This window comes from Kogia breviceps, chromosome 4 (genome assembly GCF_026419965.1).
Source record: "Kogia breviceps isolate mKogBre1 chromosome 4, mKogBre1 haplotype 1, whole genome shotgun sequence".
NCBI lineage: Eukaryota > Metazoa > Chordata > Mammalia > Artiodactyla > Physeteridae > Kogia > Kogia breviceps.
Genome location: NC_081313.1, coordinates 136,807,530 through 136,826,986, shown reverse-complemented (window position 1 = coordinate 136,826,986; position 19,457 = coordinate 136,807,530). Strand labels below are relative to the sequence as shown.

Genomic DNA, 19,457 nt, shown 5'->3' with positions numbered 1-19,457 from the left:
TAGGCTTCTGCTTTTCAGGGCATACTCTCCATGGGTATACACTGTCTGAAAAGGAAGAGAAGGGCGTGCTCTCCGTGTGGCAGTGGCGACGGCGGCGGGAAGCATGGTCCGAGAGGAGTATGGTTGTATTGAGAACCTGGCAGAGAAGGACGCTAGGACTGCCCAGGTGCCCTCCCCAGCCCAGGAAATTTGACCTCTGCTTCCCTAGTTTCCCCAGCACAGCAGAAAGACTCACCAAGGGCTGATGGGCTCTTACAGCCAGGCCAAGAAGGGGACAAGTATCTTTTCTTGCCGGCTCCCAGGCACCTCCTGCCTGTGTCCCCTTTAGGGCAGGGGGTGTCTTACCTTACTTTTGGGCACAGGCACTGTTGCAAGACATGCTGGCAACCATGAGATCACAGATGTTGGAGGACAAAAATCTAGGTTCACATCCCTGGCAGGATGGTGAAGGCCTTGAAGGTTGTTTTCTCCACCATCAGACCTTCCTTCTCTGTGACCCTCCCTGAGACTGCCCACTTCCAGTTCCATACACTGTCCTGTGCTCCACCATCCCCCCACCCATTCTCCTGTGTCAAAAATTATTTTCAAGAAGGGAGCCAGTAAACACATTTATCCTCAAGAGCTAAATACACAAGAATTTCCCATTAGACACAGGAGGTGTTTTAGAAGTCATCTGACCAGAAAGGAAACAGAGGCTTAGAGGCTTTTTAGTGGGAAACAACGCTTTCTTTAAGTAAACAGTATTTGATATCTCTAATGGTGGAATTTCGGGCAGTGAGCTGGAAGTGGGGGTGGGAAACTGGGTAGCAATTTTGGGGAACAACTTTGATGAAATGACAACATTTAGCAGCTGTCAGCTCAGTTTGCTTGCTGCAGGGGCAGCTTTGGCCCTAAGGGCAAAAATACCGTAGGAGTAGAGTGTGTGTGTGTGTGTGTGTGTGTGTGTGTGTGTGTGTGTGTGTGTGTGTAACTGGTCAGGGGTTACTGTCACTAGAGGGTATTGTGGAGCACCCAGTGTACACTTGGAGGAGGTGAAACTTTCCTATAGAGAGTTACTTGTTGGTGCTGGCTACCATCTGCCAGGGCAGCTCCGAGGCCACAAGGAGAGTGTGTTATTGCTCACAAAGCCAGTTCCTCTGGCTCGTTCTGCAGGCTGAGCCTCTGGCTGGGGGCATTAGCGCTGTGCTCACTAAGCTTCTTTATTATATTTCCTGGCCAGTTCTGACTGGTTCTGTAGGCACCCAAGCCTGCCTTATTCAGTCCCTGCTGGTAATGGAAAAGGAAAAACTCATTTTAGGCATTAGGCCAATAGTAGGGTGTAAAATCCACCAGGATCGGAGAGTTTTACTCCAATCAAATTAGAGGCTGGCCCAGAGAAGACAGTAGGCAAGAATTTAAAAACTGGAAAAGGGTTTCAGGGGAACAGTACATGTTCCCTCTGATATATCATGCCCTCTCGGACATTCAGTGGGCCTCCGCTGCTGTCACTGATCAGCAAGCTGAATTTGGTGATGAATAGGCAACAAGCTAATTGACATTGGGAACAGTACTCCTGGAAAACAGTGCCGAGCTCCAGTCTCCATGTTTGAGGATCAGCCTACACTCTCAAAGAGGTTTCTTTTGGCCTCTGTTGGCCCCAGGGTTCCACCAAGAGCTGCACAAAATGGCCTTTTCTAGCCTCCATGTGGCCACTGTAACAATGAGTCTATTTCTTTACTGGCAAGTATTAATTATTCACTTGTAGTTGACGAAACCAGGCATCAGTCACCTCATTGGAGCCTTTGTAAAAGGCCTTTGGTCTTATTGTGAGGAGCAAAGCTAAGCCTAGGGTCCAGAGGATGGACCCTCCATTAGTAGTGGAGGTGGGGCAAGAGCGTAGAGCATACTGTCACCTCGGGCAGTGACACAGTGTGCCAGCAGTGGTGGGGAAGGAGCTGGTACTTAATTGGATGCTCTAGTAAACAAGGGATGCATGCAAATGCTATGTAGAGTGTCTAGCACATAGTAAGTACTATTATATTTATATGTTTATTGTTATAATGTATTAATTACATAATCATTAAGAATGTGGCTCATGCCACATTATATATTTGTGTCAATTTAAGAAGACAGATCTTTTGTTGTTGTCACTGTTGACTCTGCTAAAGGATTCCGTGGCCTTAGAAGGCCTCCCACAGTGAAGGTTCCACCCTGGTCACTCAGCAGACACCTCATTGCTGGTGGCCATGTCCAAGAACAGCACACCTGTGAGTTGGCTGGTGTAAGTCTTCACTGCTGGGGATGAGGAGGGTTAGAAGTTCCTTGACCTGCTAAGAGAAGTTCCAGTTTGGGTGAGGAGGTGTCATCAACCCCGAGTTCTTACCAACTCTTCTACCTCCAGAGCCTTCCTGGATTTTGCTTTTCACAGAGAAGTTGGTCTCTGTGACCGAGGAACCCAACCCCAGGTTGACCTGCAGAAGGTAGCCAAAGAAAGCGTGATAAGATGTCGTGTCAGCAAGGGCTTCAGCTGGGAAGTGCTCCTGAATAGCACACTGAATGTGGGTATAGCTGGAGTAGGAACAGAGAAAGGGGAGGGAATATGCCCACCGGAAGCCCAGAAGTCGTTCTCACATTTCAACACAGATCAGGAAGGACCTCTTCCTCTGTGTACATTCAGCATTTTGCAACTCAACCAAAAATGTTGAAGGCATGCTTTGCTTCCCCCAGCGGACAAAGCAGTACTGTGCTCTTCGGACACAAGATTTATCCCTGACTTGCTGTGTGCCTTTAAATCAGCCACTACCTCTCTGACTTTGAAAACTGGGGAACCAAAAGCAGCCTGCACAGCTTGTTACCTCCCTGTTGGCCACAGGAGCCTGTGGATGAGATAATGTTTGTAAACCTCAGGCTGAGAAGAAAAGGCCCTGGAAACAGAGGAGAGAAGGAGGTTCCTGAATGTATGGCTCCTTTGGATGGCTGCCCTCCATTCCTAAAGGAACAATTTATTAATTATATATTGTGTGTCAACTTAAGAAGACAAATCTGTGGTCTCTCTGCACCACTGAGCCAACTGAAAGGGAAACTGAAAGGCACTTTGTGATTCACAGATTCTGTCAAGGGCCCTGGATGGTCTTGTCTGTACAAAGACACTTCAGAATTCGGTCAGTGCGTGTGGGATGCCTCCCAGGATGCAAAGATGTTGGGTACTGGCTGCCTGGCCATGGCCACTATGCTAAGCACTGTGTGTGATGTGCCTCAAAGGACCACTATTCAAGCCATACTTCTTGGACCCTGGCAACAGAGGCAAAAACAAATTGGGTGCAAATTCTTAAAGAAATTGTTTTGAGATGGCAGAGATTGGGTTCAGGCAGAATTTCTTGCAGGGATCATTCTGGCTGAGTGACATTTTGATAGACTTGCAGCAACTCAGGAACAGTACAAGCAGAGAGGAAAGTAAACATGACCCGGAGAGCTTCCCGATAAAGACGCAACAATGACTTATTAATAGGTCTTTTGATTTGGTGTTTGCATCATCATTAGGCCATCTTAGGGCAGTGGTTCTCCGACGTTCATCTCTTCGTGGAACAGAGAGACGTTTAGTGTGTCCATGGTGTGTGGTCTCTGTCTTCTAAATAAGGCAGGAGATGAGGTCCTCTGCAGAAGTTAAAGGTGGTGGACTGGTTAGGAAAGTGCAGATGTCCGGAGCTTTGGAACAGCTGCCTTTGTGGGTAGAATAAGAAATCAAATGGGGATGAATGAGAGCATTGTCTAACTTTACTGAAGGCCCAGCTGAGATCAAAGAGATTCTGCAGGGCTGACCCTCATAGAAGACACTCAGTAACTCAGTGTTAAGTGAAGGGATACCTGAGAATGATTTTCTATTTGTGCTTTTAAATTGTGATGGTTTAAGACCAATTCAGGCAAGGTATGAATGGTGAGACAAGAATTCAAAACTCAGGGTCAGCCATCAACCACCATGCTATACCTTCATATGAGAAAGAAAAATGAAGTTCTGTCTTTTATTTTATGAGGTGGAAACTGTATGACAGAAGAATTTTCTAAATATATCTCTTCAGATTCTTATAGTAATAAGGCTGACTTAGATATGGTACCTTAGGGGACCATGATGTTTTAAATTTTTTTTTTTTTAATCAGAAGACATGAATTTTGGCCCTTGGCTCTTGTATTCAACAAATAGTTCATGAAGTGTTAATTAAGCAAGTAATGCCTAGGATGTGCCCAGCTCTGTGCTAGTTGCTATGGGTCAGACCCCCCCCAAAAGATGACAGTTATCCTTGTCATTTTTGGTGGTGCAAAGAATTAGTAAAATATAAAGCAGTTTATAATGCAATAGGAAATTATGGACTCCAGACTGTGAGTGCTATGGAAATCCAAGAAATGAAGGTTGTGGTGGAGTTCGGCTGGTCAGACCTTCATGGAGGGGGCAGTCTTGAGTTGGGCCTTGACAGTGGTCAAAGGTAGGATATGAGAAGGGGAGAAGACAGTCCACTAGGGAGCGGAGAGAGTTTGAGCAAAGGCACAAGGCAAGAATATCCATGGGCAGATTTATGGCACCGTAAGTACTCTTGCCACAGTGGACAGGTCGTGTTGGGAAGCATAGTCTTGAAGGACGTCCTTTGGATGGAGTGTCCCATTTATAGTCACAGTCATTTGTTTTTGAGTTGGAATGACTCTGAGAGAGGTTCAAGTTCAGTGATTCCTAACTAGTTGTTTTGGGTTTGCTTTTGTTTTTTCCTAAGTACATTTGATAGACAGTATCAACATACTCAGTACATCACACCCAGCAGCCATTCCCCTCCGCAGCTCTACCCCATTTTCTCCCACTCAAGAAAAGAGATGAACATGCAAACAATGATACCATGGGAGGACTTTGAACCCTCCCTCACACATAATAAAAAGCACCTTGTTTGCAAACCTCACTAGTCAAACTGTTACTGGGACAAGTTGCTGCAATAACCTTCGCAACAGAGGTTTTGCCATCATGGTTGAGAAGCACTGCTAGACCAGCCTTCATATTTTACAGACAGAGAAATTGCCCTTTTAGAGTGAGGGAAAGTGTGGTTTGAGGGCCTATGTCAGTCTTCAGGCTGAGCCACATTCGAGTTGCAACTTCACATCCGTGATGCTGAGGTTTACATGCCCCGAGCCGGTGGTCGAATTGAAGTCTCGCCCTTTGTTTCCACAGCAGATGGAATGGCTTCCCTTTCTGAGTTTTAGCAGGTGCCTCTGAAAGTCAGCTCCTCTCCCCAGATACAAGTCACGTTGCTGCCCCTCCTGTGGTGCCCTGTCACAGGCCCCAGTGGGAGCAAGTCAGCAAGCTGCCTTCTGTGGCATGACCTCCCCTCTCAAGAGGGTGGGATCTGCCGGGTTGGGTTGTCAACGGAAAGACCTCCTCAACCCTGGCAACACAGGAAGCAGCTGAGTGAACGGCGAATGGATTGGCAAGCCCTTTAGCCCCGTCAGGATCTTTTTCTTTGCTGTAAACAAACAGGAGGTTAGGCCTTCTCCAGAGACCCAAGTCAAGGCTGACGTGGACTTCTCTGCTGTGACCTCAGGCCCCCTGTGTGGAGAGAGGTTGCAAGTGGCAGGGCCTCTGGGCCTAGGAGACCCACAGGGAGGGACTTACATAGCAGAGTCTGCCTGAGACAGAGCAGTGCCCTGGCCAGCTGTCTGACTGCCAACAAGGAAGGCTTGAGTTGTTGTCTTTTATTTATTTATTTATTTTTATTTATTTATTTATTTTGGGCTGTGTTGTATCTTCGTTTCTGTGCAAGGGCTTTCTCTAGTTGTGGCGAGCGGGGACCACTCTTCATCACGGTGCGTGGGCCTCTCACTATCGCGGCCTCTCTTGTTGCGGAGCACAGGCTCCAGACGCGCAGGCTCAGTAGTTGTGGCTCACGGGCCTAGTTGCTCCGTGGCACGTGCAATCTTCCCAGACCAGGGCTCGAACCGTGTCCCCTGCATTGGCAGGCGGATTCTCAACCACTGCGCCACCAGGGAAGCCCGAGTAGTTGTCTAAAAAGTAAATTTTAAATTTTTGATCAAAGCAATACACGCACATGCTTAAAAGAATCAAATAGTATTGAAAGACTCATAGTGAAAAACAAGCATCCAGTGTCCACCTCCCCCAGAGGCTGCTGCTTTTAACTTACCATTTCTTCCAGTAGTTGCCTCCAGATCTCTAAATGATATGCTTATGCTGCTGTTTCTTGATTTATCTATTCTATGTGTCATCTATTCACTTCCTGCTGTGATGGATGAAGATTTCGCTTTTTGACACCATCCCCCTCTCTCCCCTGCCCTCATCTCCCAATACAGTAAGAGCTCTGTTTTAACCCAAATCATGTTTAAAGCATCTACCTTATTGAGACGTGTAAATGATGACCACGAGAGAGCCAAGTAATGTCCTTTGATTGTGGTATTTCCTTTCTTACATGGATTTTTGTTTTACTGCAGAATTCTTCCTCCCTCCTTCCCTCCCTCCATTCCTTCTTTCTAATATTACTCTTTTTCTTTTACGGCACTGTCATATCAGTGTGTCAGGTCCCCTTGTCTTCCCAGGAAGTTGCAGTGTTAGCCCAGCTCAGCCCCGAACTAGCCAAGGGACCCTGCCCAAGTCCTCTCGTGTCTCGACCTCAGTGTCCTTATAGTAAAAAGAGAGCTCAGGTAGGAGACTAGAGACCCATCTTGTCCTCGTTCTAAACCTCAAAGCCCATCACTCCACCTCAGAGATTTGTATTTCTGAGGAGTCTCTCCTCCTGGGCGGGGCAACCCCAGGCGCTGGCAGTTGGCAGTGCCACAGCAACAGGCCGGGGAGGGGCCTGGTTCAGGCCCTGCCTCATGGTGGTCCGCTCACCCTGCAGTCTACGGGCTGCTCCCTGGGGGTAGTGTGGCTGCGTCTCTTGCTTTCTTTTTCTCCCCTGTTCATTTTCATTCAGCACAGTCTCTGCGTGTAGGGGCAGCATCACACTCTCCAAACTCCCTAAGCTCCTGCCCCAGCTCCAGCTCTCTTTGCTCCACTCCCGCTTATGTTACACATACCCAAAGTTCCTCAAAAGTGGTCATACAAATACTAACATTTTTTGGTAAAAGCTTTATTGAGATATAGTTCATATATTGTACAATTCACCCATTTGTAGCATATAGCACAGTGACTTTTAGTATATTCGCAGAGTTGTGCAACCATCATCACGATTAATTTCCATAACATTTTCATCACCCCAGAAAGAAAACTCATAACCTTTAGCAGCACCACCTATTTCCCTCAATCTCTACCCTGAGGCTAGGCAATTACTAATCTACCTTGTATCTCTATAGATTTGCCTATTTTGGACATTTCCTTTAAAAGGTATGTTATGCTTCTTTCACTTAATATAATTTATTATTTCCACAGTTCATCTACATTGTAGCATGTATCCATAATTCATTCCTTTTTGTGGCTGAGTAATATTCCATGGTATGGATATACCATATTTTATTCATCTGTTCATCAGTTGATGGATATTTGAGTTGTTTCCTCTTTTTGTCTATTACAAATAATGCTACTATGAGCATTCATGTACAAGTTTTTTTGTGAATGTATATTTTTATTTTTCTTAGGAATATACCTAGAAGTGGAATTGCTGGGTCTTATGGTAACTGTGTTTAAAAACATGAGGAGGGACTTCCCTGGTGGCACAGTGGTTAGGAATCCGCTTGCCAGTGCCGGGGACACGGGTTCGATCCCTGGTCCAGGAAGATCCCACACGCCGCGGAGCAACTAAACCCATGTGCCGTAACTACTGAGCCTGTGCTCTAGAGCCCGCAAGCCACAACTACTGAGCCTGCATGCCACACCTACTGAAGCCCATGTGCCTAGAGCCCATGCTTCACAGCAAGAGAAGCTACTGCAATGAGAAGCCCGCACACTGCACAAAGAGTAGCCCCCACTCGCTGTAACTAGAGAAAACCTGGGCTCAGCCACGAAGACCCAACGCAGCCAAAAATAAATAAAATTTTTAAAAAAAATTTTTTTTTAAACGTGAGGAACTGCCAAACTGTTTATCAAAGTGGCTGTACTATTTTACATTCCTACCAGCAATGAATGGGGGTTCCAATTTCACACCTTCACCAACACTTGTACTTACCTGTCTTTTTGATTATAGCCATTTTAATAGATGTGAAGTAATATCTCATTGTGATTTTGATTTTCACTTCCCTAATAACTAGGAATAATAATCATCTTTCAATGTGATTATTGGCCATTTGTATATCTTCTTTGGAGAAAAGTCTGTTCACATCCTTTGCCTGTTTTAAAAACTGGGTTGTCCTTTTATTATTGAATTTTAAGAGTTCTTTATATATTCTCCATGTTTAGCAGATATATGATTTCCAAATATTTTCTCCCATTCAGTGGATTGTCTTTTCACTTTTTTTTTTTTTTTTTTTTTGACCATACTGCACAGCTTGTGGGATCTTAGCTCCCCAACCTGGGATCAAACCTGGGCCCCAGCAGTGAAAGTGCTAAGTCCCAACCACTGGACCTCCAGGGAATTCCCTCTTTTCACTTTTTTGATGATGTCTCTTGAAGTACAAAAGTTTTAAATTTAATTTTGATGATGTGTAGTTTTATCTATTTTTTATTTCATTGTTTGTGCTTTTGGTGTCATTACATATTCCAAAGTCACAAGTGTTTACTCCTGTGTTTTTTTCCTAAGAGTTTTATAGTTTAGGTATTACATTTAGGTCTTTGATCCATTCTGAGTTAATTCGTTATATGGTGTAAAGTAAAGGTTAAACTTCATTCTTTTGCATGTGGATGTCCAGCTGTCCCAAAACCATTTGTTGAAAAGAGTATTTTTTCCCCATTGAATTGTCTTGGCAACCTTGTCAAAAAATCAGTTGACCATAAATGTTATCTTTGGATTTCTCAATTCCATTCCATTGATCTATATTTCTGTCCCTATGCCAGCACCACACTGTTTGATTACTGTAGCTTTGTAGTAAATTTTTACATCAATAACTGTGCATCTTCCAATTTTGTTCTTTTTTTTTTTTTTTTTTTTTTTTTTTTTTTTTTTTTTTTTTTTTTTTTGCTGTATGCGGGCCTCTCACTGCTGTGGCCTCTCCCGTTGCGGAGCACAGGCTCCGGACGCACAGGCTCAGCGGCCATGGCTCACGGGCCCAGCCGCTCCGCGGCATGTGGGATCCTCCCGGACCAGGGCACGAACCCGTGACCCCCGCATCGGCAGGCGGATTCTCAACCACTGCGCCACCAGGGAAGCCCCAATTTTGTTCTTTTTTAAGATTGTTTTGGCTATTCTAGGTGGGTCCGTTGAATTTCCATATGAGTTTTAGGATCAGTTTGTCAATTTCTGCACAGAAGCCAGCTGGGATTTGAATAGGGATTACGCTGGATTTATATCAGTGTGGGAAGCGTTGCCATTTTAACAGTGTAAGTCTTCCAATCTATGAAAATGGGATATCTTTTCATTTATTTGGGTTGTCTTTAATTTTTTCAACAGTGTTTTATAGTTTTCAAAGTATACATTTTATAATTCTTTTTGCTATATTTATTCCTAAGTATTGTATTATTTTTGATGCTATGGTATATAGAGTTGTTTTCCTAATTTCATTTTTATATCGAGCATTGCTAATGAATAGAGATATAATTGATTTTCCTTATATTCTTATATCCTGCAACTTTGCTGGACATGTTTATTCATTCTCATAGTTTTCTAGTTGATTTTTTTGGATTTTCTACATACAAGATCGTGTCATCTTTAAATAGAAATAATTTTGCTTCTTCCTTTTTAATGTGGATATTATTTATTTCATTGCCTTTCCTAATTGTTCTGATACCCTGGCTAGAACCTCCAGCACAATGTTGAATAGAAATGGAGAGAGTGGACCTCTTCGTCTTCTTCCTAATCCTGGGGGAAAGCATTTAGTCTTTCATCATTAAGTCTGATGTTGGCTGTAGCTGTTTTTGTAGCAGCTCTTTATCAGGCTGAGAAAGTTACCTTCTGTTCCTAGTTGGTTGAGTGTTTTTATTATGAAGGAGTGTGAGTTTTGTGAAATGCTTTTTCTGTATATGTTGAGATGATCCTGTGGGATTTGTCATTTATTGCATTGATATGGCTTATCACATTCATTGATTTTTGGATGTTAATGTTAAACCAGTCTTACATTCCAGGATGAATTTCACCTGGTCTTGATGTATAATCCTTTTTTTTTTTTTTTTTTTTGCCGTACACGGGCCTCTGACTGCTGTGGCCCCTCCTGTTGCAGAGCACAGGCTCCGGACGCGCAGGCGCAGCGGCCATGGCTCACGGGCCCAGCCGCTCCACAGCATGTGAGATCCTCCCAGACCAGGGCACAAACCCACGTCCCTTGCATCGGCAGGTGGACTCTCAACCACTGCGCCACCAGGGAAGCCCTATAATCCTTTTTATATGTTTCTGGATTTAGGTTTTGTTGGGGGGACTAACATTTATGATGCACTTTCTACCTACCAAGCTTTTTACATGGGATAACTCAATTTTCAAAGCATATGAGGTAGGAACTATTATTATTCTTTATATCAAAATGAAGCACGTGAGGCTCTGAAACATTATGCCATCTTCCTAAGGTCACACAGCCAGGTAGCGGCAGAGTCAGGACTCTAGTTCACTACCACACTAAACCACCTCTAGTGGGCATATCAATGGTGGACGTGAGATGATTTTCACATGGCACTCAGACCTGTGCTTGTTTTCATTGTTTTTTATTTTTTGTAGTTTCCCTCTGCTTCTCTATTAGTGATTATGATATAAAGCTTTCTTCTAAAATACATTTATAAAGTGGAAACAAAAAGTCTATTTAGAAAAAATACTAAGTAAATAATTGTACAGGCAGTTTATGGATATGACTGTATATTCTGTGTTGATTTAAATTATCTATGTTATTAATAATGAAGGAGAAGGAATGGGAAACTAGAAATGAAGACATGCCAAGTCATCTCTTTCCTCCCGTGTTGTCAGGGAATTCGGGTATGTTCATGCGTTCTTTCATCCATCCAGTACTTCCTCAGTGCCTCATCTTTACTTGGCACCCAACTAAGGTCTCCATGGTTTTCAGTGATGGGTAAGAAATGGTCTCTGGCTTCAGGGAGCTTGCACATGCATGCATCGTTCTGCTCTGGTTTGGGGGGCAACACATATTTTATTTCATGGGCAAACTCAGATTGAGTGCTAGTGGCCACTTGGAGTTTTGTACTTCACAAGAAGGATTCTGAGTCTACCCGTGGACTCATTGAGAAATAGAGACGTTATCAATGAGCAACATTTGCCCTGGTATGGGAAGAGGAAGTAGCAGTACTTTGGAATTTTTTCCTTGCTCAGTCAAATGCTGCTCCAAATGTTTTTTTTGAGGGGGACAGTCTAAGCTTCCCTTATATTTATTTTTATATATTTATTTACTTATATATTTTTTATTTGCAGATATAAATATGCATTTATTTTTTTAAACTTTAATTTTATTTATTTGTTTTAGTTACTTTCTAGCTGGAGAGATTTACAGACAAGGAAAATATTTCTTGGCCTCTCATGAAACCCAAAGGTGACAGTTACCTAATCTTTATGGCTTGACAGAGTCTTACTCTTCAGAGGAAGGAAAAGGCAGCCAAGTTTGAAAAAAAAAAGAAAGTAAAGTGCTTGGTACCTTTCAAAAAGGTACAAAAGTGGTGCGGTCTAGAAGAAAGGGCTTAGAACTGGGAGTCCAGATATCCCATTTCTGCCCTAACTCAGTCACTAGTAGTGACCATGAATAAACGTTTTCATTTCTTAGCAACAGTGTGTCCTCCCTAGAAAAACCGCAGAAATAACACCTGCCCCCTCGAACCTGCAAGGGTGTTATGAATGAGGAAATCAAAATGAAAGATCTATAGAGTTAAGAATTAGTGTAATATTTCTGATGACTTCCTCTTGTGTAGGAGAGTTGTTGCAATGTTTAATTCATCCATTCGCTTTCTTAAAAAGAGGCCATCCGACTAGCTAATATTTCCCGAGTGCTTGCTGTGTGCCTGCTGTTGGGCTGAGCATTTCACGTGCTGTAATGTTATATAATCCTCATAATAAATCACTGAGGGCAGGGACTATTATTAATCATCGCCCTTTTACAGATAAGGAAATGGAGGCTCAGAGAAGTTAAGGAACATATTTATGGTTATGCAGCTAGGAAGTAACAGATGGCAGATATGAACACAGAACTCGAGGTTACCCACCATACTTAGCCTAGTTTTCCATATCATTAAACCGTCTGACTTTTTTCGTTTTTCTTCCAGAAAGTCAGTCAGAAAATAACAATGCAGATCTTTTGCTTAGAGAATAGCAACCTGCATTCCCAAAGCCAGGCTCGCCTAGTGCCCCTTCTTCGTCTGTGAGGCCCCTTGCTTCTTGTTCAGGATCTGTCAGTCATCTCAGTGGGAGGGTGGAGGGGTGGAGGGGGTCGGGCACGGGGCCTACAAGACCTTCTCAGAAGCAGATTGCCTGAGATCCCAGTGTTATTACTACTCGGTGAAACCAGGCCCCTGAGTTTCAGTTTGTTATGAAGATGCTGAATTTAAATCTGCCATGAATGCCCCACATTGCAGGTTGCAGCTGTGTCTGGTAAATGGTGCTCCCAGAACAGTGTTAGTTTTTTAAATATTTTATTAATTTCTCTTTCCAAAGTTACACAATGACCACGTGGTCGTAGACTCAATATTAAGAATCCTCCTTTGGAAGATTGCATAACAGGCAGGACACTTGCGCTGGAAAAGAAGTACTTATTTTCATGTATACCTCTGATAAAATTTCCGGAATGTTTTTCCTTTCTGACTGATGTGGAGTTGGCAGTGACTTCTAGCACTTGGGCTAAAAATGTCTGATTTCCTTCTCCCTTAGGCAGTGAATGATCTACAAAGAAACAGAGAAATCCATTAGAGAAGCTGTATGTGTGCTGTAGGTCATTCACTTACTGATTCACTTCCCTTCTCATCAAGGGAAGGACGGGGGTATTATTGTGTTAAAGGGGAAGATCTTAAGGGTTATTCTGATAAATGAGTATTTTAGAATCTGAGAAGCCTAGAAGAAACCCAGGTTATAGGAGGAAGGAGAAAGTAAAGATCATGAGTAGGAGTCAGGGAAGATGAAGGAAGGGAGGACATATTAGAACTGGGAGTGTATACATTGAGCTGGGAGGTTTTTTTAAAAAATAAATTTATTTTATTTATTTATTTATTTATTTTTGGCTGCATTGGGTTTTCATTGCTGTGCGCGGGCTTTCTCTAGTTGTGACGAGCAGGGACTACTCTTCATTGCTGTGAGCAGGCTTCTCATTGCGGTTGCTTTTCTTGTTGTGGAGTACGGGCTCTAGGCACACGGGCTCAGTAGTTGTGGCACACGGGCTTAGTTGCTCCGCCGCATGTGGGATCTTCGTGGACCAGGGCTCGAACCCATGTCCCCTGCATTGGCAGGCGGATTGTTAACCGCTGAGCCATCAGGGAAGCCCCAGAGCTGGGAGTTTTTATGGAACATTTCTGACATATTTAAAATTGGAGGGACTTCCCTGGCGGTTCAGTGGTTAAGACTCCGAGCTTCCATTGCATTGGGCCCAGGTTCAAGCCCTGGTCGGGGAATTAAGATCCCACATGCTGCGTAGCGTAGCCAAAGATAAATAAATAAAATAAATTGAAAAGTAACATAAAATTGGATAAAAAATTATCATAAATCTCTATGTGTAAGCATCACACAGGATTGACAATTATTAACTTTAGCTGATTTTGTCTCATTTATTTCTCACTCTTCCCCTATCTAATATGATTTGGAAGCAAACCCCTGTATCCTTTTATCCATATTTTAGTAGGTATTTGTCAAAGATAAGGACTATTTTAAACAATATTGTCACATCTAAAAAATAATAACAGTTTCCTTAATATTGTCAAATATCGAGTCAGTAACTAGCCAGAGAAATTTTCCTGTTTTCTCATATATGTTACAATTTCATCTTTATGGTGGTTTGTTTGAAATAAGATCCAAATGAAGTAAAACCATGTGATAGTCTAAGTCTCTTATCATCTATAACTTCCCCCTCCATCTCTTTTTTTTTTCCCTTGCACTTTATTTGTTAAAGATACTCAGCCATTTGTCCAGCAGACTTTCCCATAGATTGTATTTTACTGAGTACCTCACCATGGTGTATTTTAACATGTCCTCTGTATTTCCTGTCAGATTGTATCAAAGGCTTGATTAGATTCGGGTATTTTGTTTGCGGTTCAGCACTCTTTGTAAGGTGATGGTGTGTTTTTCCATCAGGAGGCACGTAATATCTGGTTGTCCCTCGTGTAATGATGTTAGCAGCAGTTGGTGATCAGTGCCTACATCCATTTGTTCATTAGGGGTTGGAAACTAGGAATATTTTAATTCTGTGAATATTTCTGGGGGGAAAAAAGAAATACCTTTATAAAGAGAAGCATCTCTCTCTCCTACAATTCATTTATCCAGTGGTACAATTGGTATAGGAAAGATTGGTTCAATGTTTGCTTTTATTTATTGATTTTCAATGTAAAAGTTGGTTCACAGGCATCCTCCAGCAGTAACAAAGGCATAAAACCAACTCTTTATTAAGTGTCTTTCCGATCTCATGAATTCACATATATTTGATATTGTTTCAAGTCCCTTGAGTTGTGCTAACTGGTGCTCATATCACCCCATCTTTGGCCAGTGGAGGCTGCCTCAGTTTGGCCCCTGGGTCCCTTTAACACAGCCCTGGGGGCTTCCCTGGTGGCGCAGTGGTTGAGAGTCCGCCTGCCGATGCAGGGGACACGGGTTCGTGCCCTGGTCCGGGAAGATCCCACATGCCGCGGAACGCCTGGGCCCGTGAGCCATGGCCGCTAGGCCTGCGCGTCTGGAGCCTGTGCTCCGCAACGGGAGAGGCCACGGCAGTGGGAGGCCCGCATACCGCAAAAAAAAAAAAAAAAAAAAAAAAAAAAAAAAAAACAGCCCTGGTAGTCATAGATAAATAGTTGCTTCTAGGCCTTTCTTATAAGGCAAACCTAGGTTCCAAGCCCAGCTCCGGCACTTGCCAGCCCTTGACCTTGTAAAGTGACCTAAATTCTGAGCTTCTGTTTGCTCATCTGTAAAATGGGAATAATCATAGTACTTACCTTTATAAGGTTGAGGCAAGATTAAAATAGCTGAGTGCTTGGCAGAGTGACACAGAGTAATGGCTTTAAAATGTTAGTTTTATTATTATTTGAATTAACGAGGAGAATTATTAGGGCTTTGGAGCTTACAGATCATTATGCCCTGGACAATCATTAACGCTTCCTGCAAAATGGACTTAACATTAATGTACTAAAGAAGACATTCTTTTCTGTGGATTAGCAAATGGTTTTGTTGTAGAACTGAATGCCACACTTAGAATTCAGGGCAGAGAAGAGAGCAGAGGAAGCAGCATAGGTGTGGAGAGGACCTGAAACCACCCCCGTGAGGCCAGGCACCTGCAGAGGGCAGAGGAGGCAGTCACTTCTGAGCTCCCCTGTGCCCTCATTGGATGAGGCCTTCACTGTTGCCATAGCGCGTGACAGGGAGGTGAGTTGAGAACTCAGTGAAGTGTGAAGCGGTAGTCAGCAGCTCAGCCCCATCTGCCCTCCCAGCCGGGCCTAAAGGAGACACAGGGGCAGCCTGTGTGGGGTGTACTCTGCAACTGTGTCAGCCCTTCACAGCCTGGGCCCAGCTCTGCTGTCGTTGGTCCTTTTCTGCCCTGGCCTCTGACACCACATTTCCTAATGAGTGAGGCAAATTCTCTGACACTCTGAGACTCCAGCCCTGAAGCAGGTCTCAGGCTTCCCTGGGATTAGGGATGGGGAGGGAGGGAGGGCGCTCTCCGGACCACAGTCAGCCTCTCCGTGTTTCCTCATTCAAATATGCTAAAGGGTTAGCAGTTGCTGCCACTGCTGCTTATTATTATGTTGTTAATCTTTTTTTAAAACTCAGTTTTCAGATTTTTGTTCACCTAGTCTACTATTTGTTTTGTTTTGCTGTTTTTTGCTTCATTTATTTCTGCTTTTGTAATTAGTAATCCCTGCATTCTCATTTTTGGGGGTTGATTTTTATCCTTTTTTAGGTTTTTGAGTGGAAAATTCAGTTCATTTAATTCTGCTTTCTTATTTCCTATGAAATGCATTAAGACATTTATTCATGCTCTCTTTCAGTTTTAAATATTTTATAATTTCTATTTGAATTCCTCTTCAGCTGTGAATAACCTAGCAGTATATTTTTACAAATTTTCATAGATACGGGGTTTTTTCTTTGCTATAATTTGCATTATTGATTTCTAAGTTTATTGCACTGTAGTCAGTGAATGTGACTTCTAGAAGGTCATATTTGGGGGAACTTGGGGGAACTTGTTTTATGCTCTAAATCATGATGATTTTTAATGCATGTTTCACGTATGCTTTAAAAAATGAGTGTTCTGTTTGCTGAGTGCTGAGTTCTTAAAATAGCAGTTAGCTCCTGTTAGGTAGGTGCTGTTTAGAACCTCTTCAGCTTCACTGCCTGGCAAAGTTCTCATCACACCTGCTGTAGTCTGCCAGGGTTGAGACACAAAAATGTCCATTTTGGGCTGATTTGTTTGGTGTGGCTCACAAGACATACCATATGTCCAGGCCAAGGAAGACAATGGCTCTAATGTTTTTGCAAATAAGGTTAAATTTGCTGGAGTCTGAATTCTTTGACTCCCAGCTTAATTTCAAACTCTGGTTTCAAGTTGATAATCTTTGGCTCTCTCAATCATGAATGTTTGTGTTATGCAATAATTTGAGTGGAACTGATAAATATCTTCTTGAATAACAGAAACTGGAGGCTGACTTTGGCCCATGTTCTAGCATCAAGCATAATTTGAGGTCCTTTGCTCCTAGTCACTGTGGTTGTATGAGTGTCAACATAACTTCTCTGAGCCTTGTTTTTCCATCAGTTATGTGGATATGAGACCACCTGTCATCAGAGGGTTGTGGTGAGGCTCAGTCAAGGCAATAGACATAAAAAAGTACTGCGTAAACTGTAAAGAGATCCTCAGATATCAGGCACGGGTTGAGGGCACCACGTGAAGAAGTAGCAAGTGGAAGCAGTCTCGGTGCGTGTTCCTTAACTCCCCGGGTTCTCCGGAAGGAGCCTGGACAGGGTGAGCTTGGGAGAAGTGTTTGAAGGCCCCTGAAACTCTCTGTTTCCTTCTCTTCTATCCCCAACCCCCATAGTGCGGACAACAGAAACTGCCGCCATGACCACCCACGTCACCCTGGAAGATGCCCTGTCCAACGTGGACCTGCTGGAAGAGCTTCCCCTCCCTGACCAGCAGCCATGCATCGAACCCCCGCCTTCCTCCATCATGTACCAGGTTAAGTCCTCCCAGAGCACCGGGGCCAGATGGTGGGGGGTGGTATCAGGAATTCTGGGGATCCCCTGAGAGGGTTTGCCCTGAAGGCAGAGGGAGGGGGATGCCTGCATCTAGAAGGTGAAAGGTCGTCAGCTGATGGAGTCCCTGGTGCACTGGTGGAGCTGAGTGTAAGCAATAGATAAGCTAGTAAATGTACACCAGGGCTGTTTCTCTTCCCTCCGGGAAGGCTTGTTGATCCGTTCTGACCTCAAATACCTTCCCGGCTGTTCTTGCTGCAGCACCAACCAAGGTTTTGGCAGCTCTGACCTCATGAATTAAATATTGCAATTTAGAAACCCCTAGAGCCTGCCTGGGTAATTACTTTTCCTTCATGTATGTGAGAAGAGGTCTTCAACTCCCCACAGCCGATAATGGCTCCGGGAAGCCAGTCACAGTTGTTTGCTTTTGCCTGAGAGGCAAGCTTGTGACAAACCGTGATGGGATTCCTCAAGACCGGGATCCCACCTGGGCGTGGTGGGAAGGGCATCTGTGCAGCCGTAGTCATCCTTGCAAATAGCCCCTTGTCTGCGTGTGCTGGGCAAGTATACCATGTTATGAAAGAATTAATTAATTGGAAATTTTTAGCTTTTTAACTGTATTTGACCTTTTGAAAGTTCTTGGACTGCTAAATGAGACCGAATATAAACACATAGTATATTTTAAATTTCATTCAATGACTAGATTTATTAAGCACATGCCTGAAGGTTCAACTCATCCTCTTGGTTTATTCACATTTGCTAACCCAGATTAAATTTTAATTATGTAAATATCTTTTTTATTATTAGCAATACAGCAAAGTATTTATAACAAATAAAAATTTCCCTGTAACTATGTCTATATATATACACATATATACACACACACACCTTTTTACCATGTTTATGTATAATTTTTTTTTTAACCAAAAGAGAATGACACTATATTATGTTGCACTATGATTTGGCTTTTTTAACTTAAAATTTATTATGGGTATTTTGCCTGACAATACTGATATGCTACCAGACTGTATTTAACCACCACATAGTACTTATAAGATAAGCCCATTGTATGGATATACTATTATTTATTTAGCTTTTTGCTGTTAATGGATATTTGGATGGTTTCCAGTATTTTTTATTAAAAAAATACTGCAGTTATTATTCTTATACAGATGTATCTGCACCCTCAGGCAAGTATTTTTGCAACTGCTGGATCAAAGCAGTCTACATCTTCACCTTTTGTTTTAATATCTTCACCTTGCAAAAATATTTTTTATTTTTTATACAATTTTTAAAGTTATTACAAAATATTGGCTACATTCCCAGTGTTGTACACTACAACCTTGAGCCTATTTTACATCCACCAGTTTGTACCTCCCATTCCCCACCACTGGTAACCACTAGTTTTTCCTCTATATCTGTGAGTCTGCTTCTTTCTAAAAAAAAAAAACCACGTCTTCACTTTTAAGAGCTATTTAGGCTTGTATGGTTTAAGCCTTTACTTCCGAGACTCCCTGGGTGAACCTGATTACCCATGGGAAGCAGATGCAGGCCCTGGCTGTAGCCAGCTCCTGCCCAGTGGGATTCAGGGTGGGATTTCTTGGCGGAAGATGAGAGGGTGATGTGGAGATAGATTTCCACAGAGAACTTGGGCATCTGGTGGCAGCAGTTTATTCCCTGGACACCCAGCCACCTTGGACCTGTTTTCCAACCACCAAATGTTCCTGTTCTCTAATTCCTGCAGGCTAACTTTGACACAAACTTCGAGGACAGGAATGCGTTTGTCACAGGCATTGCAAGGTACATTGAGCAGGCTACAGTCCACTCCAGCATGGTAAGTCTCTGCAACCTTCAGGGACAGATGTGCCCCCTGCTGGTGGGGGCGGGGCTGTGGGCAGCTTCTCTCGCCAGGGGCATGTGCTCAGCTGTTGCAAGAACACTCAGCCTCAGATCCATCGCCTCAAGCCCATCCTCATGTCCCACCCATCCCCTCCCAGCGCCTGGAGGCACACTGTTCCTATCTTCCAGCCTTGCAAATCCTGCTCA

At 43.4% G+C, this 19,457-nt stretch overlaps 1 protein-coding gene across 2 annotated transcripts in view; it reads left to right on the top strand.

Moving 5' to 3' along the window:
• The window catches only part of CYFIP2 (cytoplasmic FMR1 interacting protein 2), a 133,697-nt gene that overhangs the window by 907 nt on the left and 113,333 nt on the right, over positions 1–19,457 (top strand). For both annotated transcript variants that reach the window (XM_059062927.2, XM_067032007.1), the window contains exons 2-3: positions 17,255–17,394; positions 19,156–19,245. In XM_059062927.2, the coding sequence (XP_058918910.1) occupies positions 17,278–17,394; positions 19,156–19,245 (207 nt within the window). In that variant the 5' untranslated portion in view covers positions 17,255–17,277. The remainder of the gene's footprint in view (positions 1–17,254; positions 17,395–19,155; positions 19,246–19,457) is intronic.